Source organism: Buteo buteo, chromosome 16, assembly GCF_964188355.1.
Source record: "Buteo buteo chromosome 16, bButBut1.hap1.1, whole genome shotgun sequence".
Taxonomy (NCBI): Eukaryota; Metazoa; Chordata; class Aves; order Accipitriformes; family Accipitridae; genus Buteo; species Buteo buteo.
This window is the reverse complement of record NC_134186.1, coordinates 11,972,169-11,998,776: the sequence shown is the minus strand read 5'-3', so window position 1 is coordinate 11,998,776 and position 26,608 is coordinate 11,972,169. Positions and strand designations below refer to the sequence as shown.

General features: G+C 38.5%; 1 protein-coding gene across 1 annotated transcript in view; it reads left to right on the top strand.

Moving 5' to 3' along the window:
• Positions 1–399: 399 nt before the first annotated feature.
• The window catches only part of MUC6 (mucin 6, oligomeric mucus/gel-forming), a 58,740-nt gene continuing 32,531 nt past the window's right edge, over positions 400–26,608 (top strand). The window contains exons 1-3 of the mRNA XM_075048659.1: positions 400–493; positions 5,330–5,507; positions 7,024–7,136. Of these exons, the coding sequence (XP_074904760.1) occupies positions 400–493; positions 5,330–5,507; positions 7,024–7,136 (385 nt within the window). The remainder of the gene's footprint in view (positions 494–5,329; positions 5,508–7,023; positions 7,137–26,608) is intronic.

The following is a 26,608-nucleotide window of genomic DNA, read 5'->3' as shown; positions in this document are numbered from 1 at the left end:
GTTCTGGTGGGCTTGCGTGCCTGGGGCTTCAGTTTGTGTCCTTTTGTCATCCTTGCCCCTCCTTCAGGCGGGCACTCAAACTCGTCAGGTTAATGAGCAGTTTGTGAGCCTTTAGGCTTGGGGGTCATTCGTGGAGTAACTTCTCCTTCCCTGCAGACACGGCCCTTGTTTGATCTTTGTATCAGAACAGGGAGCTGTGCACCCTCCAGCACACCCTCCCCCTCCTGTTGCTGATGTCTGAGCTGATGGGTTTTTCACCTTTGTTCCTTGCTGTGCAGGGTTTGTCTTTAAGCAGAACTTGCCCCACCACAATGTTTGAGACATTAACTCTTTCATTCTCTCACAATAACCCATGGGTCAGTACTGGATGATGGGGCAGATGACACAAAACTGGGAGGAATGGCTAATATGGCAGAGGGTTGTGCTGCCATTCAGAAGGACCTGGACAGGCTGGGGAAGTGGGCTGACAGGAACATCATACAGTTCAACAAGGGTAAGTGCAAAGTCCTGCACCTGGGGTGGAACAGTGGCAGACACCAGTGCGGGGGGGGGCACACAGCTGAAAAGCAGTCCTGTAAAAGACCTGGGGGTCCTGGTGGACACCAAGCTGAACATGAGCCAGAGATGCACCATTACAGCAAAGAAGGCTAATGATATCCTGGGCTGCATTAGGAAGAATATAGCCAACATGTCAAGGGAGGTGATCCCTGTCCTCTATTCAGCACTGGTGAGGCCACACCTGGAGTGCTGCATCCAGTTCTGGGCTCTCCAGTACAGCAGAGACACTGACATATTGGAGAGTCCAACAATGGGCCATGAAGACAATTAAGGGACTGGAGCACCTCACATATGAAGGAAGGCTGAGAAAGCTGGGACTGTTTAGCCTAGAGAAGAGGAGGATGAGGGGAGATCTTATCAATGTATATAAATAGCTGAAGGGAGGGTGTTAAGACGATTGGAGCCAGGCTTTTTTCAGTGGTGCCCAGTGACAGGACAAGAGGCAATGGGCACAAATGAAAGAACAGGACGGTCCATCTAAACATAAGGGAATGTTTTTTTACCATGAGAGCGAGTAAGCACTGGAATAGGTTGCCCAAAGAAGTGGTGGACTCTCCATCCTTAGACATATTCAGAAGCCACCTGGACATGATCCTGGGCAACCAGCTCTAGGTGGCCCTGACTGAGCAGGGGAGTTGGACCGATTCCAAACTTAATGATTTTGTGATTCTTAGATGTTTTTATTCACCTTCTAGCATTACTTTTATAGCCTTTGTAATAGAAAGGAAATAAAGTGAAAAATATGAAAGCAGGAAGGAATAAGAGACATGCCAAACTGAAATTCAGAAAAAAATTTGAGGATACACTGTTTAAGATTATTCATGAAGACCTATTTGGATAGCAGGTTATGAAGAAAATATAAGATCATTCTCACAGCAAAAATAATTTTTTTTAATCCCACTCATAGAGAATGGACCCTGAATATAAACTTCGTGTTGTGTTGTAGAAGAAAACAAAGTTTCCATCCTCAAAATTCTCATAGCAATTACTAGATAATGCCTGATAATTAGTAATATATCTATAATAGCGTTCTTTTTTCCCCCACTTATTTTTAAATGGAAGTAGAGAACCTGCTTGGATACAAAGAGCCCAAATTAACTGGTAAGACCTATTAAAAGTGCCAAAAACCCAAGTCCTTTTAATTAGTTATGTATTGGGTTTGCGTGGCAAGGTTTTGGTAGCGGAGGTCTACAGGGGTGGCTTCTGTGAGAAGCTGCTAGAAGCTTCCCTTATGTCCAACAGAGTCAATGCCAGCTGGCTCCAAGACAGACCCACCACTGGCCAAGGCCAAGCCCATCAGTGATGGTGGCAGCAGCTCTGGGATAACAGATTTAACAAGGGGGAAAATGCTGCCGTGCAGCAGCAATTGCAGCCGAAGAGACAAGTGAAAATAAGTGAAAGAAACAACCCTGCAGATCCCAAGGTCAGTGAAGGAGGGGAGGAGGTTCTGCAGGCACCAGAGCAGAGATTCCCTTGCAGCCCGTGGGGAAGACCATGGTGAAGCAGGCTGTCCCCCTGCAGCCCATGGAGGTCCATGGTGGAGCAGATACACACCTGCAGCCTGTGGAGGACCCCATGCTGGAGCACGTGGATGCCCAAAGGAGGCTGTGACCCCATGGGAAGCCCGCGCTGGAGCAGGCTCCTGGCAGGACCTGTGGCCCCGTGGAGGGAGGAGTCCATGCTGGAGCAGGTTTCTTGGCAGGACTTGTGACCCCATGGGGGACCCAGGCTGGAGCAGTCTGTGCCTGAAGGACTGCACCCCATGGAAGAGACCCATACTGGAGCAGTTTGTGAACTGTAGCCTGTGGGCAGGACTCATGTTGGAGAAGTTAGTGGAGAACTGTCTCCCATGGGAGGGACCCCACACTGGAGCAGGGGAAGAGTGAGGAGTCCTCCCCCTGAGGAGGCAGGAGCAGCAGAAACATGTGATGAACTGACCCCAACCCCCATTCCCCATCCCCCTGAGCCACTGGAGGCAAGGTTATAGAGAAAATTGGGAGTGGAGTTGAGGCCAGGAAGGAGGAGGGGGGGGGGGGGGCGAGAAAGTGTTCTAAGATTTGGGTTTACTTCTCATTATTCTGATTTGATTGGTAATAAATTAAATTAACTTCACCAAGTCGAGTCTGTTTTGCACATGATGGTAATTGGTGAGTGATCTTCCTGTCCTTATCTTGACCCACGAGCCTTTCATTATATTTTCTGTCCCCTGTCCAGCTGAGGAGGGGGAGTGATAGAGCAGCTTTAGTGGGCACCTGGTGTCCAGCCAGGGTCAACCCACCACAAGTTCTTATTTCAGACAGGCAACACTTTACTCTGAAAACTCTCCTATAAGTTCAGCAGTTGCCCCAAAGAAATGCCTCCAAAAGATGTCAAGCAGCCATTTTCTCCACATCTGCTCTGCTTCAGAGGATTCAGTGTGGTCCTTGGAACAAAATTTATACAAATATCCTGAAAATTTCTTTAGATACCATAGGTACAAGATGAGATAAACTTGGCTGTTAGACCAGCAGTGTAAAGAAAAAAACGTACAGAACTTCCAGAGATATCACAATCTGGTATTAAAAACATCATCACTGAATGCAAGTACTAAATAGTGACTCAATGACTGCTAACAATATGTAAACATACTCTATCTATTGATTGCGTAGTTAAAGTCCTAGAAACTCAGCTAAGAGTAAACATTTTAAATTTTACTAGATTCCTTGATAAAAATTATGCTGGAGATTATCAACCTACTTAGAATCCTGGATTTCAGAGATAGCAATGTGCCTGTTGACCCTCTAAGATTTAAACTAATAATACTTACAGCCAACAAAAATTAAAAAACAAATAACCCAACCCTGAACACCACAAAATTACTACTGATCTACAAAATGAAAAATATTTTTTTAAAAAAATTCCTATTATTTCATTTCCTGCTCTTGGCCTAGAACATATGAACTCAACTTAATCTTCTTAGCATGATTGATTTAATTTACATCCAAAAAATGATGCTTTTTGACACCTCACTGGTAACTGGATTTTAATGCAGAGCATATATACTTTTGAATAAATTACAGCAAAGAATTTAAGGAAAATTAAGACTAACGTTTGAATAGTCAAAACAGACCAATCCCATGGTGAATTCAATTTGATACACTCTATCTACATAAATGACCTTTGTGTTTTATTAGTATCTCAATTATTGTGATGTACTTCAACAGAGAGTTTCAAAATTGCATGCTACAAATAAAGAAGATTTAGGTTCAAATTAAACTGGGGAAACAGGGCTGGGGGAGGTTTTCACTCACATGCAAGGATGTTATATCCTTCAATGTATGGACAGCTATAAAGACAACACCGTCTTTGATAGCTGTTATAATTTGTTTTCTACCAGCAGGTACCCAGTGTTTACCAAGATTATTTTTTTTTTTTTTTGAGACATCTCAATATTCTCATTATTCATAACAGATTTTAAAACCACAGTAGTAAAATTTGGTGTTAAAAATCAGTCAGGTTGCCACGCTCATAAAGGAGAACAAATGGAAGTGCTGTAGGCAGTGGCAACATACACAACACTGAGACAGAAATCACAAAAACAGACCCAGGCCTAAACCAAACTCCACTGGGTTCACACAGGTCAGCATCACTGGCAGACATGTATACTTTGGTGTAAAACAATTTCGGTATTGCCCAGTGCTTACCTGATGTTCCCACTTTGCTGCATGCCATAACCAGCCAGCCAGGGTGCACCCAGTCCCACCACACACTCCTTGAACCACTTACAGCAAGTATCCCTTCTGAGCCATGGCTTCAGGGAGCTCCAACAGACTGATCACAGGCATTATGGATCACGGGGTGATCACTGACTCCAAAAAAGGCATCTGAGGGACACACCAGAGGGCCATGGCTGTAGGGAGGTTTCAGAGCATGGCTTTCTTGGCCTGCTGACAACAGAGACCCCATTCACCCTTCAGCAGCCAGGGACACCTTCCAGCAACTAGCAAAAGAAACTCATGTTCAGGCAGTTCCCTATCTTCTGACAAAATACAAATCCTCAAGATGTACAAGAACAGGATGAGGATTTTAACACTAACAGTACCTCAGCTCATTTCCCCATGAAACTTGCCATCTAGGCTCTCTCTGGTATTTGCACATGACATGTCACAAAACACAGTGCCTGGTAAGCCACGTCAGCCCATTTCCCCCCTCAATTTTTTTCAAAGTACAAAGCACAGCATACATTTTGTCCACTTGCCTGCAATTTAGTGTGTATTTTATAGTATTCTGCCTTAAAAGAGGGCAGGTGAGTGCTAGAGCAGAAAACGGCCTCCTGCTTCCTGATAGCAGTTGCCTCTGGTGTCAGGTGCAGCCCTAAGGAGAGGCTGGGGCTTTCCCTGAGAGCATCTGGGCATGTGCAGGGAAGGGAAGGTTCTGGAAGTGGGGAGGGAGGGTTGCAGCAGAGTTGAGTGGAAAGTGCTGTGAGGGAGTATAGCCTGCAGGCAGCATAGTCTGCATGGTGCTGCTGGGAAGAGTAAGGAGCAGGTATGTCTTCTGAGAGGTGAGAGTACTGAGAACCCACAGGGGACTGTGCACAGGGTGGCTGAGGCCATGGAAGTTTGCTGAGGGGAAAATGTGCCCCAGGTTAAAAGGCTGTGCTCTGAGGATGCTGTGGGTGGAGTTGTGTTTACAGTCTTCCCCCTTTTCCCCTCCTATTAGTTTTTTTTTTTTTAATTGAAAGCATTCAGAGCCTTATTGTTTAAAATGGTAATTGTTCTAGTCTGTTTTTCAGGAAAACTCAGTTTTATTGAGAAGGCCGCTGTAAGGCCTCCACAGTCTGACTCCACTTACCACAGTGCAATATTGAAAGTTCAGATGCAGCTGGTTTTGGTTAAATTCTTGAGTCCGAGAGTTGAAAGCACTCCAGTACCAAACACACCACCCTATGAAGCACAAACAATTGCTGAAGGGTAGGGAATGTTACAGCAGGTGTTTGCAATGTAATTGTGAATTCTTAAGTCATTCCAAGTAAGACTATGACAAGGAAGCTGGGGTTTCCCCCCACCACCCCCTGCTAAAAGGAGCCTATGAATAGTCCAGAATTGATAGAGATCTTAGATTGTGGGGTTTGGATCATTTTCCAGAGAAATACTGAAAAATTAAGTGACTCACTGTATCTTGAGTAGTAATTTTGTTTATAATTTTCTGTGTGTTTGCAATAGTTCTGAGTTGCTAGACATAAATTTTGCCTAACAGTTTCAATTTGTGTGGTAGCTGGATATGCTGCTTTTAACATGGCTAAAGTGATCAGCTAACCTCTTTCAGGATAGCCTGCTGTAAAGGCATTTCATTATGAGTTTATCAGTTAAAATGGTTTGAGCTCACAAGACGGTTTTCTTAACCAGGCATCCCCTTCATGCCTGCATGAGCCTACATTGCTGTTGGAACTTTGAGAGTAATTTTCAAGACTTGAGTCTGTCTGAATATGCCACAGCAGCCAGCACAGCACAATTATGATTGATTAGCTTGGCTTGTAAGTAAGCCAGTAATGAATGATCAGTATTTAGTATAATGTTCAATAGGATGGGCCATCCAAATGGAAGAGTTAACTAGTCATTGGAGAGAGGGAGATACTCTTTTGCACTGTATTTCACTCCACACAAACAAGCTACTACAGCCATAATTACAGGGTTGGGTTGTTTGTTTTGTTGTTTGGGTTTTTATTATTATTATTCCACTGATGAATGCTTCTGTATCTTTTTGTTCAGTTAGCATCAATATTATTGGATAGTAGGCTTTCAGTGCTTCAGGTCCATCTAAGTTGGGCAAGGCTGAGAACAGCTCCAATGTCACATGTCAGAATGTCACAGATAATCACCAGAAGTCTTGGTTTGTCATATTAGAAAGGATGGAATCACATCTCAGTAACTTCTTACTATTTTTGAATGCTTCTGCCTATATTTGCTTTGGTGTCCATAGAATTTCAGTGTCAGAGAGGTGGGGGAGAACTTCAGTATTTTTTTCATAATTTGAAGTAGAAACCTGGTAAAAATTGAGCAATAAAAAAAAGAAAATGTACAAGCCTAATGTTTAGATTTTGACTCCAGGGCATTATGAGTTGAGTTTATCTGATCTACTCTCAGGTGGATGCTATATAGCTCCAAACTTCTCGCATGATCCCAAAGTAAGGATATCAACAAAACATGGTACCATATGGAGTACTCCAGTTCCCAAAGAGTACTGGAAAAAAAATCCCAACTAAAATGGGAATTTTGATTTGGAGATGCCTGTCTCAGACTCATGATTTCATGAGCATCTGCAATATCTTTACTGATGGTAAGTTGTTGGCACATTTCAACACTTGATCCTGGCAAAAGCAACAAGAAGTTGATTTATTAAGATCACAAGTCACAGATGCTTTATAACCACCCTCTTAACAGAGCCGGTATAATTTCCACAAGTTCTTACACTGTTCTGCTTTTGTAGTGCTACATTGGATACAGCAATTGCAATACCATTTTGTATGGGTGATCAGACAAAGGTTCCCTGGTTCAATGAGGTATTCCACTCAGTAGCAACCTTTAGCCACCAGTCTCAAGGTATGTTACTGGTCTTTATGTGGATCATCATTATTGTCAGATCCAGAAAGAGTTACCTTGTTGATCTTTTATGTCTCCCAAGTCTGCAGAAGACAGATGGGGAAACTATTATGTGTCTTTTCTAATCCCTCTTCTTTAATAATGTGTACATTGTAGATGCTGATACTTAACAGTACATACTTTAGTAATGATGACAGTTTCTTATCCTTCCCTCCTTGCAACTATCCGTAAGTGAACATTTCCTTCGTCAGAACCAATATCCTGACTGCTCTAAATCCAGATGCTTCAAAATGGGCTGAATACTTGGAAAGGCAACATGAAAAGGACAGATGGGTTGCATCTTCACTGATAATAAGCAATCAAAAACCCAGAGTCAACTTGCATGTGTATATTCTTGTATTTGTTTCCATTAGAGAATGTTGCTGTAAATATTTCAAAGCCTCAAACACTCAAGGATATCCTGATGTGGAGAATCCTCTTTGTCATTGTTGAGATACCTGTTCAGCTTGATGCTTGCTAAAAAGAATTTTAATCATGGTCATTTAACTACCTTCTACTGGTCTCTTTAAGGTTTGATTCAGCAAGTAGACAGTATTAAAGTGCTAAATCTTGACCATCATATGCAATGTGATTTTTCACATATTGTTAAAAAAATTAATCTTGAGAATTACAATCTCAGTGATGCAACTCAGTGTAGCAGTACAGACAGCATTGTCCTAAGTGCTCTGCTGCTTTCATCTGTGAAATTGGAAAGAACTTTCATACAGGGAAAAGCTTTATAGGCAATAAATGTGCCTTCAGAAATCCAGTGGATTCCCTATCTGACTTAGTGTTATGAAAGCAATTGTATATGAATGATCATAAAAATGATTAATGTCCTTGGCACAGATTGTCAAGAGAATGGCCAGGAGTGTTTATCTTGTTTGCTCCAAGACAAAGTTCTGTCCAAGTAAGAATCCCATGATACAGGTTACCTTAAGCCAGTGCCTTGATGTATTCTAGCATTGTCACATGAAGTTCTAGAAAACAGTAGAAAGCCTCCATCTCCTAACAGCAGCTGCTCCATTGTTCTTATTGCTTACTCTCTGTGCTTGCACCCCAAATAGGATGTGAGGAGAGAGGTCTTAAAAAAAACTGCATTCGGGCTTAGCCACTGTAAAAACTGCTGGAAATTACCATTTCCTCTGTCTCATTCAGGATCATTGTAACTAAGGAGCAGAAGATAGGATTAGTTCTGGCAAAATGGACAGAAGTGTTTCAACAGTTACTAATGTACTTTAGCGTAGTAACATTTTAATATAACAGTTTGTAGCTTGAGCCCTCCTCAAGTTTTCCTTTCTGCAGAAAAAAACTACCTCCATTTGTCAGTATAGGCTGTATTATATAAGTATTCTCACATAGCAACCACTGGCTACAAACAATTCTTTCTATTGTCTGTCATTGGATATAAGGATATAAGGCTACTAAACATCTTTCCAAGCAATGATGTGGCATTTTTATTGCTTGACTGGAAGAAACAGCATACATCTGGATGTGAAGTTTTCACTATATGGGAAATGGCAGGCAATGAAAAATGCTGCAGAGCACTTTCTCAGCAGTCCATTACAAGTATATGATATATGTCCTTTGTTATCTATACTGCCTTTACATACAATTTCAAATCCAATCCCAGGCCTTACCTTCAGCAGATTCCCTTGTCTGAATTCAGTAATCTTAAAAGCCTGTTGAAAGCTCTGGAAAAAGGCTGTGGTCATCAGAAATGCTCTTCTAGCAAATTGGTAGTCTTTTCAATAAGCTAACCTATAAGAGGAACAAGCCTACCTGGGAGCCAGAGAGAACTGCCATGATGCTCGCTACTTGTCATGCATCATGTGCAAGGCATTGACCGCAACATTTCTATTACATTTATAAATCAACTCCTTAAAAAAGAGCCCTGCTGCATACATCTTTCTCACCTTACTGAAATAATAAGAGATTGAACCAATACCTGGCAGACATGTAGTCTTGTTTCTCAATGTGTTACTGGAAGAACCTCAAGCAAGAACATAAACGTGGTACAGAAGAAGATAGGTATAGCAGTAGTAATTAGTAGGAATGCATATGTTGTTTGAAACCAAATTTGACTCAGTCCTCAAAATAAAGCTGTGTGAGAAGTCCATCTTCCTATACGAAGCCTAGCAGAAGTTAATGAGGATGGTCTGAGAATTAAACTGTCTTGCACCTGTGTTTGCTGTTCTTGCAGGAGAAGAAAGGATAACACAAAGAAGGTCCTCCCATTCTTTTCTGACTCTGTATGAAACATCTGACATTACAATGTCTGCTTCTTATTGAAAATGCAGAGGCTGCCAAACCCCAGAATAACCAGAAACTTACACTTCCTCAGTGAGGGCAAGGAATACATGACATTTCCTTAAATCTGCACGTTTACATAGGCACCACTCCACCACAGTGAGGGGTTGTAGTAATTGGTGAGCATATACGTAAACATTGTAAGCTCTAGCTTTTCAGGGAAGATCAATGAAACACAAATAAATTGAGTTCTGCCTGGATGTGTGTGGAAGATAGATAAAGATGATAAAAGAAAAGCTAAAGTTCCACTTTTTTTTAATTGTCTTTACATTCTGATACTTCTCAGATATAAATTTTCCACTGCTTTTGAGACTTGGGGAATATTACCTTTAAAGTACATGAGAGTTTTATCATGGACTTCAGCAACTGCCAGCATTCATGGGTGTATTAGTTTTGTTTAATTAAAAATATGTAAATACAGGAGCAGTTCAACTTGCCAGATTTCCCATAGGCAATTTCAATTTCTCATATACCTCATACTCTCAACAAGCAAGTACTCTGCTGATTCTCTGTTGAGAAACTAAGATAAGTATGCTATATACAGCTTGGCAGTCACAGGCCTTGGAACGACTGTGATGTTAACTCAAATGGAATTACTGACATCATACCAGAATTACACCAGTGAAACAGAACCTAGCCCTGCATTTTTTTTTTCACATGCTTTGGGCCACATTAAGAGCTTTGATTGGTCAAAGTTTTCAGTTCTGTATAGAGTTGTCAGCATCCCTGACAGCAGCACAGTTCTCTGGACTCTCCAGAAAAGGTAAAAAGAACAGTATGTATATACATACAATATGTATATGTATATACACTTATATACACAGTAACTATAGCAAGACTCAACATATTTTCCACCTGCTAATAATAGTTAAGTCATCTAGCTTATTTGGATAAGATCTTAGATGCATTTAGCAATGTATGGTCTGACTACTTAGGAAAATATCAGCATATCGCACTTTAGAAAATACATTTGGCAGATATCTTGTTCATATTGTGTTGTAGATACATAACATACATGCATGCTTTTGTTATTCCTCCCTCTGCTTGTAAACTGAACACTGAGAAACTAGAGATTTCACGTCAATAATTAAAGTAGTGGAACATGCACCTGAAAGGAAGGAAAGTTGAGAATAAAAAAAGTGGAGAACAACTAATTGAGAGTACCTACTACTAATTTAGCAATTACTTTAACAAAGAGCATAAGGGAGTAGTGATACAAGTGTAAGGACTAAAATTAAGTCTGGATCCTACCTAAGCTCTGTGAAACAGTTCTTTATATTTGTCCTGTACATTTACATGAGACACCCACCGCCTGACTCAAGGGGAGAAAATCCAGGCTTGAGATATTAAAGACATAACTACTTGGCACAATGCAGCAATGCAATGCTATATTACGCTCCATTTAAAAACTGAAAAATGAAGCTTCCAAATTGAAACTGGCAAATAAAGGCAATTTAATATTTAGTTCTCATTTTCCAACTGATTCTTCATACTTTATTATGTTTAATTAATCTTCCTTAGGAAACTCAGAGTCTTAAAAGTGCATGTGCACTTAATTACACAGAACTTTCAAATAGTGGGGGGTTTTCCCTATGAGAAAAAATGTTCTTACTGCAATAGTGTGACTGATAATAGCATATAGATTTGATTATACTTAATTGCACACAGAAGCAAAGAGCTTGCAGTCTGAGACTGTAGCATGTATTAGGGTGAAAAATGGGGACAAAAAAGTCAAATCTTTGTGAGAAAACATAGTGCTGACATCTTTATTCTACATGAAAATAAACACAAAATGGCTGCCAGTCTCTCCATGCAGTGAAGTCTTAATACATGAAATAATCAGCTGACAGAAAGACACATGACAGAAATACATCTGTCTGGACTAAGAGGCCAAGCAGCTATAAATAACAGTTGCAAGCTGCAGCTGCAGTTCCATCATATATTTGTACTAGTCAAAAGTAGACATGCAGGTTGTTCATTCTTGCTGCAAGAGAATGTATGATATCTATGAATGCATTCTTCCTATGATTCTCCATACATAGTGCTCCCTTGGCCATGGGAAAAATAGCCATACTGTCCCTTGTTCTTGGAACTGTATGCATGGAAACTACCTTCATTAATCCCTTCATGCTTTTTATACCCTTAACTTTGTTTCATTTTCACAATAACAATTTCTTCTGGAAACCGCTTTCCAGTTCTAATTTCGGAACCAGATATAAGTCATGTTTTTCAAACCTGTTCTATCATGATTCATAAGTCTAAGAGCTTTGGCAAAGTGAATATCTCTCTCTCTTTTTTTTTTTTTTCCAATCCAAGTCAACGAAAACACATAAAAAAAAGAAAAATAATCAGAATGTATCAAGTAAAGGGTAAACAAAAGTATATGCTTGACCATATTATCTTAGCAGATACGTTATATTAGCATCAATTGAAGACTGTGTTCTAAAATGCACACACATTAAAGGACAAGTTAAACATGTGATTGCCACTGACTTCCTGTTCCCAGCTCTTAATATATGTGTAAATATAGGTTTTATTTTTCTTCCTTGCCAGTAGAGGTCAAAGCTTGTACTTAATGGATTCCTGGTTCACACAATATATTTACTTTTCATTCCATATCTGGTAATAAAATCTGTCTGATTCTTAAATTAATAGAGCTGTGATGTAACAAGTGGCAAATAACTTTATTTTTTCTAAGTCCGGTTTGAATATCAATTACAAACTACAGATTTAGCTCAGCTGCATGGCAATTATGAGTATAGCAATTAGGAGAACTTAGGCTGTTTCCTGTTCATATGACTCAAAAAACCAAGTTCTGACTAAGCTAGAAACATTTGAACCACAACTGCTTTCATGTATAATGCTTTCCATGCATTTGCTGCTTCATATGAAGTCAAAATGCAAGCTGCCTAGGAGAACTGTTGACGTATAATTCAGGGTAATTCCTGAATTTCCCTTGGAAAAGGAATACTGATTAAATGTTAAAGCCTAAAAGCTGGAAAAAAAAAAAATTGACCTGCACTTTCCCAATTTTTTGCTCATAGGATAAATGTTCTCCATGCTAATACAACCCAGAGGACAAAAAATATGTTTGGAATTAAAAACAATAAAATTGGTATCAACATTTTCTATTTGGGAAAAAAAGGAGCACAGCAAGTTTGGATTTAGTTCAGCATAAAGCCTAATCTGTCTCTAGACTTTGATATGAGGTCATCATCAGTAGTCCAGAAATAGCAAGAAGGAATACCTTTATTCTCTCTACTAGAAGCAAATGAAAATGAGAGAATCAGTCTTCCTCTGCACACTACTCAATCACTAGAAGATAAATTTGACATTAAGAGATACTGCACAGATTTGTTCACAATTATAGTGTTTGAGGGAAATTTTAATTAAAAAGTCATACACGAGTATGAAGAGATAGAAGACAGACATGAATAAAGGAAACATTCCCTCTGTGGTTTCACTTTCCACAATTGTATCATTCTTTTCTTTTCTGTCAGCACTGTAGCTAAAATGACCAGAATTTAGGATTAAGTGTTACAGAACAAACTGTGCAGCCCAGACTGCTCCAGAGATCAGAATGCAAACCAGTTTGAGTCCAGCATCAACAACATAGAATTCAGGAGCAGAAGAAGAGAGTGTGGGAGATGAGAGCAGAGTTTGCTTTCCCTGTGTTCCTGTGCACAGAAGGGATAACGTGGTATCACGTGAGAGCGCACTCTGACACTGACAGGCCTTGCTTTGTTTTGTAAGGGTTCCTCCCCCCATGTTTTACTCCAGAAACACTTCAAATAAGTTGTCCAAGTTTGTCTTCAGGGCAGCAGATATGCTTCAGAGAACTGTGGGAGTGGCGGGCTTTCTCAGCCTCTCACGTTGGCAGGATACAAAGAGTAAATGACACCCGCTGAGGTCCCCACAGCTATAGGATCCGAGATATTCATCAAAGTGAATGCCAAAGGCATAAAACCAACACGGGGCGGTCTCGGGCCATTGTCCCTAACAAATTATAATTAAAGGTTAAGTACCAGTTGATGAAGTCTTTACCACTTAGAGGCATGTGTTTTAAATAATTTTCTACATTTTTTTCTTAACGAGTATATGGGAAAGACTTGAATTTACAGTCATTTAAGTACAAAGGTACTTTTGGAACAGTGTAAGAGTGCTACTTTTGGAACAGTGAAAGAGCACTCTTAGTTATAGCTTGCTTTGTATTCACTTTTTGTCTAAGTGCACAGTAAAACAAGAAATTAAATCCTCCGTAACACCTATAGCCACTGTCTCTGTACATTGCAACAAAACATAATTTACATTGTTAAATGAAATTTTTACATTTGAGTACCTGGTGTCAGATACCCAAGGAAAGCAGGGCTGGCTCCAAGTGAATGGCTGCCCTAACAGTCTACTCAATAGCATTTTTGTGGTTCTGGTTTGAAGGCTGTACCTGATAAATTCCAGAATTATCAAATATCCAGAATTATCCAGAATTCCAGAGCATTTTCTAGATACCGAGAAAGAGAATTCTCTTGATTTTGGTGACCGAAAGGAAAGCAAGAAGTGTGGATTTCTACTAAAACCATAAGGTGGATTATTTAGTGTCTGATGGCACAATCACACTGGGCTTCTTTTAGGTACTGTCTGGGGAAGAAGTTTAAGTGTACAAAAAGCATGAAGAGAGGCCAGTAGAAAGGCACACAGAATGAACATAAATATCAGGGGATTCTAAAGGTGGCACATAGGCTGAGGATAAGGGCATAGCTGGTCATGGGTTTTTTTGTGACTATTTCTCAGCCAGAGATTTCTTATTTACCACAATTGGAACATTCTCAGAGTATTTTATTGTCTCTATTTTACTGTCAGTTTCTTTGGAAAGCATCTTGGCAGCAGGGGCAACCAGCTGGCTATGCGGTGCCTGCCTGATTGCCTGCCAGCTACTCAGACAACAAGGCAGGAGCCCCTGAGAAGCAGCAGTGTTTGTGATCCTTTGCTCCGTGGCTGTATTACCTGAAAGATAACAATGAGAAACAGGCAGACAAAATGGGAGCTTGTTTTCTGATGTTTAGCATAGTAATGCCTGTTATGTTAATCTTTTGGTTTATTTTGAAGTAGTGGAATGGTAAGGAAATTACCTTGTGTAAGGTGAAGCACTAATGCTTCCCCATTTCTTTCTGACTTGACTAGTCATTGCATCCCTCTTTTCCTCCCTGTCATGTGTTCACAATACTGAATTTTCTGGCCTTTATTTAAAGAGTTTTTTGTAAAATACCTAATACTGACTACTTACCTTTCTTTAATTTTTCACTTAAGCTATTTTTTGTGAGAACAGAAGACCAGGACACAAAATACTCAGTATGTGTTACAGCATAGGAATATTTCCTTTTAACTCCTTTCCACTGTAGTGGAGGGATCAAAAATATGCCGCTTTTTTCCGCAATAGTACAGAGAAAAGGTTACTCAGTTCTTTTTTTTGGTTGTCCATGTTCAGGACAAAATTCTCACTCATGTGTTGTTTAAAGATTTGTTCAGTCTGTAGCTAAATTCTTTTTATACTAATAATTTGCAAATTTTGCATGAGAGGTGCAGTCAGCATACATTCAGTTTTCCCTATAGGAATTTAGTGTTTCTGCCTTATGTGGCAGAGATAATACTGTTCAGTCAAAATCTTGAGTGATATGGATGTGCTTCTGCTCTTATCGAACGCAAAATTCTTTAAGGAAAGTGAGATATTTCTGAGGAGCTTCCCCTTTTGTGACTATTGCACAGTGTTTAATCTTCCACAATGTGATCTTACCAAGATTTAAAAATTTATTAGATACTGAGGGAAACATTCTGTCATACCTATTGTGAAATTTCTAAGGCAAATTTGCAGTGCTCTTTTGGACAGGATACTGGATAAAAATTGGCCTGAATTCTCCTTCATGTGGCAATCCTATTTTCCAATTTCATGTTTGAAGGATTTCAGACTTCTTTCCAAGTCTGTATTCATACAAGATATGTTCATATATGAATATAGTTCAGGTATGCTAATAGAAAATAAATAGGGTTACCTTGAGACAGCCTATACCAAAAAAACCCGCACAAGTTTCCCTGGAATGTCAAACTTTCCTACTGAAATTTTACAGTCCATTTGATTGCAGATAGACACTGAGATTGCCCTGCCAGTCATAGTGAAGTCATAAAGAATAAAGAAAACCCAGTTGTATTCAAAAGCCTTATTTTATCTAATTCTGATACAGCATTTCTAAGATTCTAAATGTGATGTTCATTGTACATAAATGATGCTATAATAAATATTCTAAAATGTTTGTTCAGGGGCCATGGAAGTGGAATGTGGAATGTTTTCTTAGGGATCTTCATAAAAGCATCAAAATACTCTAGGATTGGCATACCTATAATTTCCTAGATGAATTAAACTGTGCAAGGTGTTCTGTTACTTAGTTAAAGTGTTATGACTCTCTCAATATGCATAATTTCTGGCTTAACATAAATTCCTTTGACATTTCAAAATCTTCCAGAAGTATACATGATGCTGGAAAGTAAACTATACCTAAATACTGAGAAACTTACTGGATAATGTATATGGCCACAATAAGCTCTGCTTACCTGTACAATGCCAGTTTCTGATGATTAATGATGTTAGTAAATCAGTTATAATTACAACATGGAAAAAAACCCCATTAAATAAAGGCATCATTCTCTCACTACAGCTGGATAGACAATTTTTCACAAAGCTCTTCCGCATAAAATAATTATCTATGTACTGTGGACTTAGTCACTTCTCATAGTCCTGCAGCAAATGCTTTTTTCTTGGTCTGGAGTCCTGACATAAAAGTAGTTGTAGACAGATGCTTTTGTTTAATTGTATTTACATCATCATTGGATGTCCTCATAAAATAACAAGTTATTTGTGTGTAGATGTGGTCAAATGTTCAGTGTAAAATTCTTTCTTAAGTGTCTGGGGTTTAATTAAACAGGGTTTTTTTCTCACTGAAAAAAATGTTCTTGATTTTTTTCCTTTACTTTGTTTTCTTATGAGGCAGATGCAGAAAATTTTTAACAAAAATTTTGGAATTTAGGGTCACAATTCTATTATTAACAACCATATACTTTGCCCTTCAGTTGCCAGGGAGGGGCAGGAAAGAAAAGGGAAAAAAATAAGGCAGACCTTCATTTCAATTAAAATTTAATGGTTTTATTTTAATTACAACCAGGTTGAGCCAGGGCTGAAATTACGTTAAAGGATAGTCACTGTCCCTCCTGTGCTTCTTCCCACCACTCAGAAGGTATAACTCTGAGAACATGGTGAGAAGCCAGTTTTTAAGCAAAGGAATGATACCAGAGAAGGACAAAACAATAGGAATCCAGGAAAGTAATGAATTACATCAAGTAAGTATTGCATAGGTGAAACAGGAAAGGCTGAAGAGATTCATATGGAGAGGTAATCCCTACCTTTTATATTTTATGAGGAAAGTTCTCTTCTAATTAGACTGTATTTTCTTGAAGTAATTACTGTGCTAGTGAAAAATGACAGGACCAAGCAAACAAAGTTGTTCTTGTATTGTGTCAGTTCAGTGATGGCAGTGATACAGTGAACACATGCAGTGCATTCAGTGTTTCACCTCTGATACGGAGTGATCTGAGTGTTGTAACAGAACTGGAATTGATCTTTTGGGATGTTGGTGGGAAGGTGGAGATTATCATCAGAGTTGCCAAAGTACTATAGTGCAATAGCCTTTCCTATCTCATAACACAGATTGCCGTCTGCCCTTGACAATGCTAAGGTGGTAGGCAAGAGCTTACTTAGCTCCCTTGCAAACTCAGGAAAGCAGCTGTACCATAGACAGCCCTTTTTACTAAGGCAAAGTTCATCGTTTTGCTTAAAAAGTCACACAAGGGAGACATGAACACAGTCACTCAGGAGAGTGAATAAAAGTTAAAGAAAGAAGAGTTAATAAAAAAAATCTGAGATGTGTATCTCTGTTCATTCATGCCTTACCATCTTTTATCCACACATTCTTTCCAGCAGTTCTAAAACTCCTGCACTTCATTCTCCCACTTTGTGTACTGGTCCAATATTATTCCTCTCTTTATCAGATGGTGATCATAATTTGTGTATTATTTGTCTTTTTGCTTATTGCTTTTGGGTATAATACCAAATTTGTTCAGTAAATGAAGTTAAATGTGTTTGAGCTGTTACAAATAGAAGCCATTATAAAAACCTTGTAAGAATGATAATTATAAAAACCTTGTAAGAATGATAATGAACTGGAGGACGTTTGTGTTCTTTCTTTTCTTTCTAAATGGCGTTTAGGTGTGTTGAACTTGATAAAGGGGAGATCCTGTTTGGCCGGTACTCTGCTGTTGCAATTTCTGAAAGCCATGGGAACGAGGGAGGGCATTTCAATTCTATATATAAAGCATCCAAGCTTGAAGAGGTAAGCCTAGAAAGTTGCAGCAGTGGCACTGCCCATTTGAAACAGAGGAGAGTACTGAAAAAACTCTCCAGTTAGGGCATGCATCATGTTTCCGACAGTAATACTGCTCATCTTCTACAGTTTTCTGCAATCTGCCGGTAAGTCTAAGATGCCTGTCTTCCTATTGGTATATGATTTGAAAGAAAATACACATGTATTGAAACAAAGTGTGTGACTCCATCATAATATTACAACACATGAGGTTCAGGTCTTGCTCTCCTTTCCCACAACCATCAGAATTAATTTTACACATTTCCTTCTCCCTCACTGCATCTTAAAACACAACTGCATATTTAATAAATACATGACTGAAATAGAACTATTTGTTCTTAACTTTTTTAAGAAATGTAGTTACTGATTTGTTGGATCATTCCCTGAAACTGGTTCCTTAGATACAGGGAATGTTTTTTTAATGGACTTATGTTTTGTTTCCAAGCTGCTGAGTGCCTGCATCTTTCAGATGTTTGTGATGCCATGCTGTAGTGATGTCATTATGGAAGCTGTATATCTTCTGTGTGGAGTGTTGATCAAAACCTTTTTCCTTTGTTAAACAAACTGCAAAAATTATTAAGTATGAGCTATGTGATGGCATTACTTTTTTGAAAAAATGATGTGATAAAAAGAATCCTGTGCTGGAAAACAGGCAAATAATAGCAGTCTAAAAATTTTACATGACTCTTAAAGTATTCCTCCAAATATTATTCAGTATAATTCTTTAGTCTTTTAAAGGGCTCTGTCTTACTTTTTTGATCCAGCCCATCTAAATATCAAGAGACTCTGTAATTTTTTAAAAAAGACTGACAAGGAAGATCATTGACTCTGTAGCTACTCTACTGCCTTACTCATTCCTCTTCCTGTAGTGTTTTCAATAAATTCCTTGAGAGTGAGCCTTTTTTGCCATGATTTGGCATTGCTTAAGGTAGTGGTTTCTTTTTCTCTCTTCTGTATATTCTCTGTAATTACCAATTGTTACAGTTCTGGTTTCAAGAACAGGTTGCAAGCTGCTAGAAGGCATACTTCACTTGCTTTAGTCTGAACAAAGTTAAATTTATTTCTTCTGTATTGTGTTTACTACATTTAATGAACCATATAGTTCAAATTGCGTAAGGACATGTATTACTCTTAAATCACTGACTTAAACTGTAGCACTAAAAAAAATTTAAATATAAGCAACTTAACCCTTTTGTAGACTCTCAGAGCCAATTTCTAATCTCAGCTATACTGTTATAAATCAGGTATAACTCCATTCACTGTATGAGCACCATTGTAACCAAGATCAAGTGAAGTACCTGAACATGGGTCCTAACCCCAAATGCAGATGCCTGCAAGTTCTTAATCTACATGACTTCATATGGTAGATAAGTAGATGTATTACTGTAAATACTAATATTTGCAATCAAATGGAAAATTACTGTCAACCCCTCCACAGCCACAAGCTTTATGTATAAACTTGGCAATTACAAATAGGGCCTCATCTATAAAGGATTCTGTTGTCTAGGATGGCACTTCAGTTGAATTTAAACATAAAAGCCTAACAGTAGGATCTAGAAAATTCTTACAGAGCAGTCTTCTCACTTTGGGATGTATCAACATTTGGGGGCCTTGAAGTGCCATGCGAGGTTGGAGACTATGAAAACAATTAGAGATTTCATTCTGTCAAGTAAGATTTTGAAATCAGACAATTTTTGGAGGCATATCTGAGCCATAAGAGGTTGGTCTGTATGATCTAAAACTGGCCAACATGCAGGATGCTCATTGTTTCAAACTCTAGATCCAAGTCTTGTCTCTTTAGAATGAGTTAAATCAAAGCAAGGACTCAAATTCTACTCTTCATGGATCTGCATCCAAATTCCATACCTTGAGTCTGTCTCTAACTAGAAAATATTCATTGTAAGGACATATATTTGATGCAGAGTCTGATGGAAACTGGAAGACCCACTTCCTCTTTCCCCTGGTAACCCAAGAAAAGGAGTATACATGCATTAGCCCAATTAAAAAAAAAACCTACAGAAATTTAAAACCAGATTAAAACTGTTAGTTCTAGCTTCTACTTAATAAGAGATGCTGATTCATTGATTAAATTGAGGCTTCACCACTTTAGCTATTTCAATAGTCAAAACTGTGCATGGGTCCTTAAGGGATGTTTGTGTACAGTTGTGATATTTTTTCTTACTGAGTATGTAACTAGGAAGTTACCTTGATTTATGCTGTTCAGCCATCTTGTTTTGCAAGAGACAAAGGGAGTTAATAATTTCATATTGAAGAGAAACCATCATGAACATGTACAACTGATGACTAGTATTACAGCTATGACTCTAGCACTACCCTTGCTGTTAAATTTCATTTTAGGCTTATATAATTTATTTTAAAGCTCTTGTCTTTTCCAGAACTTCTAACATTTCAACATTTATTTTTGTCCCAAATGAGAAGATAAAAACTGAACCCCTTACAGAACAGAAATCCTAAATTATTTCTGTTTGGAAGTACAAAAAAGATTTCATTTCAGTGTTTTGCACCTAATGGAAATGTTTTGTTTCCATTCATTGAGCTGATATAAAATACTTTGATTGAAGTCATTACAACATAAAATTATATTTCCCCATAGGGACGTCTCATAGTAACTGTAGCACAGGAACAAAATGACTTATTTCTTCACAGTAAGTCAGGTTCCCCGTCTGGATTGTATTGCTGTCATGAACTAGACAGACTGACCACACAGAAACTGCATTTTGACAGACATAATTCTCAAGGAAGTCGGGCTAGCTTGAGTAGAGTAGGAATTGAAAGTAAAACTTCCTTTATTTAAGAAAAGTGAAAGTCTATTTACAGTTCTATTGAGCTAAAGCAAAATCAAGTATTTCACGTCAACTCAAAATCATCTCATTTCTCAAAGGAAAACCAAATACTTGCAGTAATACTAAAGTGTCAGTAAGGAAGATTTCAGTAGTTTAGAAATCTCGTTTACCACTGGGACAGCCTTTTCAATGGAAAATTCCTAAATGGTTGCTAGATACAACAGCTGCATGGGGCCACAGCACTTGCTGCATCTATACAATCTGCCATTTCATGTGGTTGTGAATGGTTAATAACATTTCCAGGATGATTTTATTAATCTCTTCAGATTAAATGTGAGAAAAAGAACATAAATGGTGAGAATAATTACTGTACTGTAATTTGCTTAATAGTTTGATCTAACAGGATACAGAGTGTTTGGCAGATAGTCAGCAAATGGCTCTGTATTTGTTTTACTAGCTATTCTTTAAGCAAAACATTAAAGTGGATTTCATATCCTTAGTTATTTTCGGTATAACTCTTGCACACCTCCATATAATCCAGGATGATTATTACATTCAAATTTTTAATCTAAGTACCAAACCTAGGGTATTTGTAACATTTTGTAACTGTTTGGTATGCTTAGACTTGTGAATTTTGAGTTTGAAAAGCTTACAAATAAGCTTTGTAAACCAAACTGTCTGTTCTGATCTGAAATATGTGTCCATAAAGTATTAGACTTTTTGTTTTACATCAAGCTGTCTAGATAGATCTCACTTGAAATAAAATTTTAGGCATATCTTCAGTTCCTTCAAATCAAGTATCCCCTGAAGGCAGCTGTTAGACACTCTTAAATCCCATTAATGTAGTGTTTGTAGTTTGGGATTAAACTGTAGCAATTGCAAAACTGTTAAACCAACAATAATAGATTATTGAACTACTGGACATACCAAAACCAAGGGGTTCAAAAAAGGCAGCAGCAACTCTAGGTGTAAAGAGTGTTAGCTTGATAGCCACATAAACTGACTATTACTTTTTGTGGTGTACTTCGTGTGATGTGTGGTTCACTAGGAACTTGGAAGGACAGGGTAAGAAGCATGCTGTATTCTAGAGACACCTGCTGAGTTGCAGGCTGACCATGGAGGTTGTACTGAAACACTGGCAAAATTTCAAACAATTATTGGCCAGTGCTGGCCAATTATAGAGGACAAGGCAGTGTGAGTAGGATCTACAATGATTTTCTGATGAGTGTGTCAGACAGCGGTAGAAATTGAAGTGCTGGCCATGCAGTGAGTATAGCAGCTTGCAACTCAACAGCTAATGAGATCACTTTGTGCTATTGCTTTCTTGTAGAAATGTTCTTTTTTAGTTTGTCAAGAAGTTATTATGCAGGTAACTTACTCCAACTTAGAAAAAATACGTTACATTGTACTCTTGAGTTTCATTTTTTGTTTGTAGAGCACTGTCCCATTGAAATGGACACAATATCTAGGAAGAAGGATAGAGGGAATACATCTCACTGAACTTCTGCCTTGGCATTTACACTGCAGATAGTCACCTAAGGTTTCCTTTACACCAATGGAGAGAAATAATTTTTTGTGTATAATCCATTTGTTCCATGATAGACATATTTTGCAGACAAATTGTACTCAGCAAATTTGTACTTACTTTCACAGCCTGTGAAAAGAGTCTAGACAACTGGCAGAGATGAATGTCATTTAAAACTATGAGAACATTTGGGGTAGGAGCATTTCTGTCACTGAGCTTACATCCTTGATTTATTTCCCTTCTGTCTAGATATTCATTGTATATAATTCCACCAATGTAGTATTTTAGCTCCTAAAAGCTTAGATTAGTTTATCCAGATAACATCTTTTTCATTAAGTATTATTTCAGAGAAGAACTGAGGCATAGACTGATGGGGAAGTTTGAGCTGTCTGGATCTCAGATCCAAAGCAAAGGCATGGGCTGAAAGTCTTGTTCTCCAAATTGCCCTCTTGTGCCTTAATCTAGCCTCACATATGAGGCAGAACCTCACTTACTTTCCTACAATCCTTGAGATACCACATGATAAATATCACCTCACATTCAGCAGCACAGTGTGGAGTTGGCTAGAGAGTCTATTACAGTTAGTGTGCTCCCTAGAGGCTTTTACTCTCTTCCGTACATAAAGAAGCAAGAAGAGCCTGCAGACCTGTAGTATATATATAGATATGTATGTAGACTTGGCCTGGTTTATGTGATTAAAGAAACCTTCTGCCATAACATTTTCTCTGTTGCAGAAGATCCTAAACATATAATAGAGAATTATATGGTTTCTACATGATATTTGCTCCTCCTATCTAAGAAATATTGGACCTGACAAACTTCAAAAATGAGTAGCACATTTCTGAAGTAACCCAGGCCCTTTTTCCTACAGCTTGCTTTGGTTGTTACCATCCAGCTATTGACTTTACGAAAGCTCACTCCATGCACGCACCACCTCTGTCCCTGCACAGGGCTCACTACTTGTAGACTGGCTATGGCAGCCCTTCTCAACATCTGTCTTTCTTCACACTTTGGGCAGGAAGCAAGCTGCTAGGCAAAAGAACCTTTAGGTATGTATGAGGACATGGTGCAGTTGTGCACATGCAGAGGTCTGGGTTTGTGACAGAAGAGGGACCATACTGTACTCCACATTTGGAGTACACACATAAATATTCCTTGGCTTCTTATAAGCAGAATAGGCTTTGTGAAGAGGTGTGTGAAAGGGAGCAGGTAACAGCTTTCATCATTCTGCCTTAACGTGAGCAGCAAAAGCAACAACTAGGGCTGGGGATTTCCCATTCTTTGGCTACAGATCCCATGATTCTTGTGAAGAACATACAGGACATTACTTTTCCCATATTTTCCCAGTTTGGGCTGTTTCCTCCACTACTTCTACCCAGATGGTGTGTTGTGGTTTAACCCCAGCTGCCACCAAAGCACCTCACAGCTGCTCACTCCCTCTCTCCCACCCAGTGGGATGGGGGAGAGAATTAAAAAAAAGAAGTAAAACTCATGAGTTGAGATAAAGACAGTTTAATAGGACAGAAAGGAAGAAAATAATAATAATAATAATAATAATAATAATAATAATAATAATAATAAAATGGCAATAATAATAATAATAATAAAAGAATTGGAATATACAAAACAAGTGATGCACAATGCAATTGCTTACCAATCACTGACCGATGCCCAGTTAGTTCCTGAGCAGTGATCCGTCCCCCCAGCCAACTCCCCCCAGTTTATATACTGGGCATGACATCACATGGTGTGGAATACCCCTTTGGCCGGTTTGCATCAGCTGTCCTGGCTGTGTCCCCTCCCAAATTCTTGTGCCCCTCCAGCCTTCTGGCTGGGCATGAGAAGCTGAAAAGTCCTTGACTTTAGACTAAACATTACTTAGCAACAACTGAAAACGTCAGTGTGTTATCAGCATTATTCTCATACTAAATCCAAAACATAACACTGTACCAGTTACTAGAAAGAAAATTAACTCTATCCCAGCTGAAACCAGGACATGGTGGAATAAGAATTTTGAATAAGAATTCAAAAACATGAGGAAAGATTTATCCCACATTTTTTTAACAGGGAACATTGGATTTGTGGATGAAGTACAGGAAATCTCATATTGCATAGGATTTCTGGCAGCTTTTGGTAACATTTTACTGGTTGCAAAAGAATTTTTTATTACAAGCTGAATTATGTGGTTTTCCACTATAATTTCCATTCAGTTTTGTGTGGCAGGATGCAATTCATATGTGCGGACCCTGCTTTGACTTGTACGATATTTAAAAATAAATAAATATACAAATATTCAACTTCCTTGTGCTCAGAGGATAACTTCTTCCTGTTGTCTTTTTCCTTTCACAGCTTTTGAAGGAGATTATTGGCCCCATTTTTTTCTCCAAAAACAGAAAGAATCTCTCCAAAGAAGTAAGTGCCTGACCTGGTATTTAATGTTCACATTGCAACTATGCATAACAACTTCATTCAGCATCAGTTCTATATTGCAGAAGACACTGTGTAAAACACATAGTAAAAATAAGTCCTTGCCTCAAGGACGGTACCTTTTAAAGCATTAGTTTTAGAAATTCTGAATGAAGAGTTTGCCTATAAAAAGATGGTATAATATATTGTCTCACTCTGGTAAGTTTTATGCTAAATTGAAAGTGCTTTAGTTTGCCATGCTGAGGTTTTGATGCCTAAAGATAGAAACTGTGGGGAGTTTAGTAGCCTTCTACATTTAGAAATTTGCTGTTGAGGTCATTTGTGTGATCTGTTTGATTTTCATTCCTGCAGATTACTGCCTAATATTATTGAAGAATTTAGGAAATAGATTCTTTTGATGCTGCAAAATCCAGGAAATGAAATAAAGCTGATTCTCCATATGGGCTAGGTCTATGAGATTATTTTAAAGATTGCAGGTTAAAACAAATGTATGTGCAAGTGAAAGATCAGAATATGGCATAGTTCTTCCTCGCCTTTATAGCCAGCAGTCAATGGGGAGTCAGGTTATGGACAGATCTCTGCTTCAACATCCAGCTGTGCCAGCTGAAGCTATTGTTGCCACAGTTCTGGTAGTTTCCCAGGAGTTTTCCCTTAACTCCTAAGCATGGCTTGTGTGTGTGCAACCAAATCTGTAAGCAAAATTAACTCCAGCTGCCTACTTACTGCAAATTTGTGCTAGTCCTTCTGAGTCTTAAGAAATACAAAAGGTAGTTAACATACGACTATTGTACTTGCATAAAAAGGTGTGCCATGCCAAAGCACAAAATAATTAGCATATTATAGCTCTAAAGTCCTAAAAATACTAGCTATCAGAAGTACTGTTAGAAAGGCAAATATCATTAAAGTGTAAACTCATAATTAAAATGGTAAGTTTTGACAGAAGTGATTGTGGTATTTTCTGTTACAAAGAAATTTCACTTCAGTTTAAAAGGAGGCTGGAAGTACTTGGAAGCCAGAGCACAAGGCGGGTAAGCAGACAAATCCCAATAGCCTTGCAAAATCCCCTGAATTGAAAATAATTGGAGTCTGAGAGAATATCTGGGGAAGTATTCATGCTTGACCTGGTGGGACTCTTCCCTTGGGCAGTCTCTTAATGATCACTGCTGGAGTTAAAATACCAAGCTACATCAACCCTTGGTCAGAACCAATACAACTTTTCATGTTCTTCTCTGAAGAAATGTGAGGCGCTGACTTTTCAATTTAAATTTCATTCATTAAATATTTAGTTTTCCACATCCATGACAAGAATGAATAAATGTCATCATGCTATCATGATACACTGTATTTTACAGGACATGCTGTTCCTCTGCTAAGACAGGATACAGAAGGCTATAACCCTTCTGAAAACACACAATTTTCACTAGAACCTTTCTAAAATAAATATGGATATCAGTTCTAGTATTCTGAACAATTTTTGTATCATTCTATTTACAGACATTCTTCCTAGTAATCCATAATCTTAATGTTTTATGTTAAAATACTGTGCTTTACTGTTGCACATTGTTAAAAAGCAGCTCTGTGTACTCCAAAAGTTGCTGCATTTCAGTGGTTGACAATAAAGTTCTTAATCTAGTTTGGGGAAAATGCAGAACAAAAATGTAGAACAAAAAGAATGATATAAAATGCAAATTTATTATAATGAGAAGCATTTCTTTAGGCAGAAGAAGCAGAGTGGCTTGAATTGGGTGAATTCTCATTCAGCATAAGCACGGAAAAGCTACATGAAGTTCATCCTAAAGGTAAAAATAGCTGAGTACTTGTGATCAGCCAAAAAAAAAAATTCAGCAACTCATCTCTGTCTTCTGTCTGTTCTTACAAGAGGAACAGTAGGGCATGGATATACAC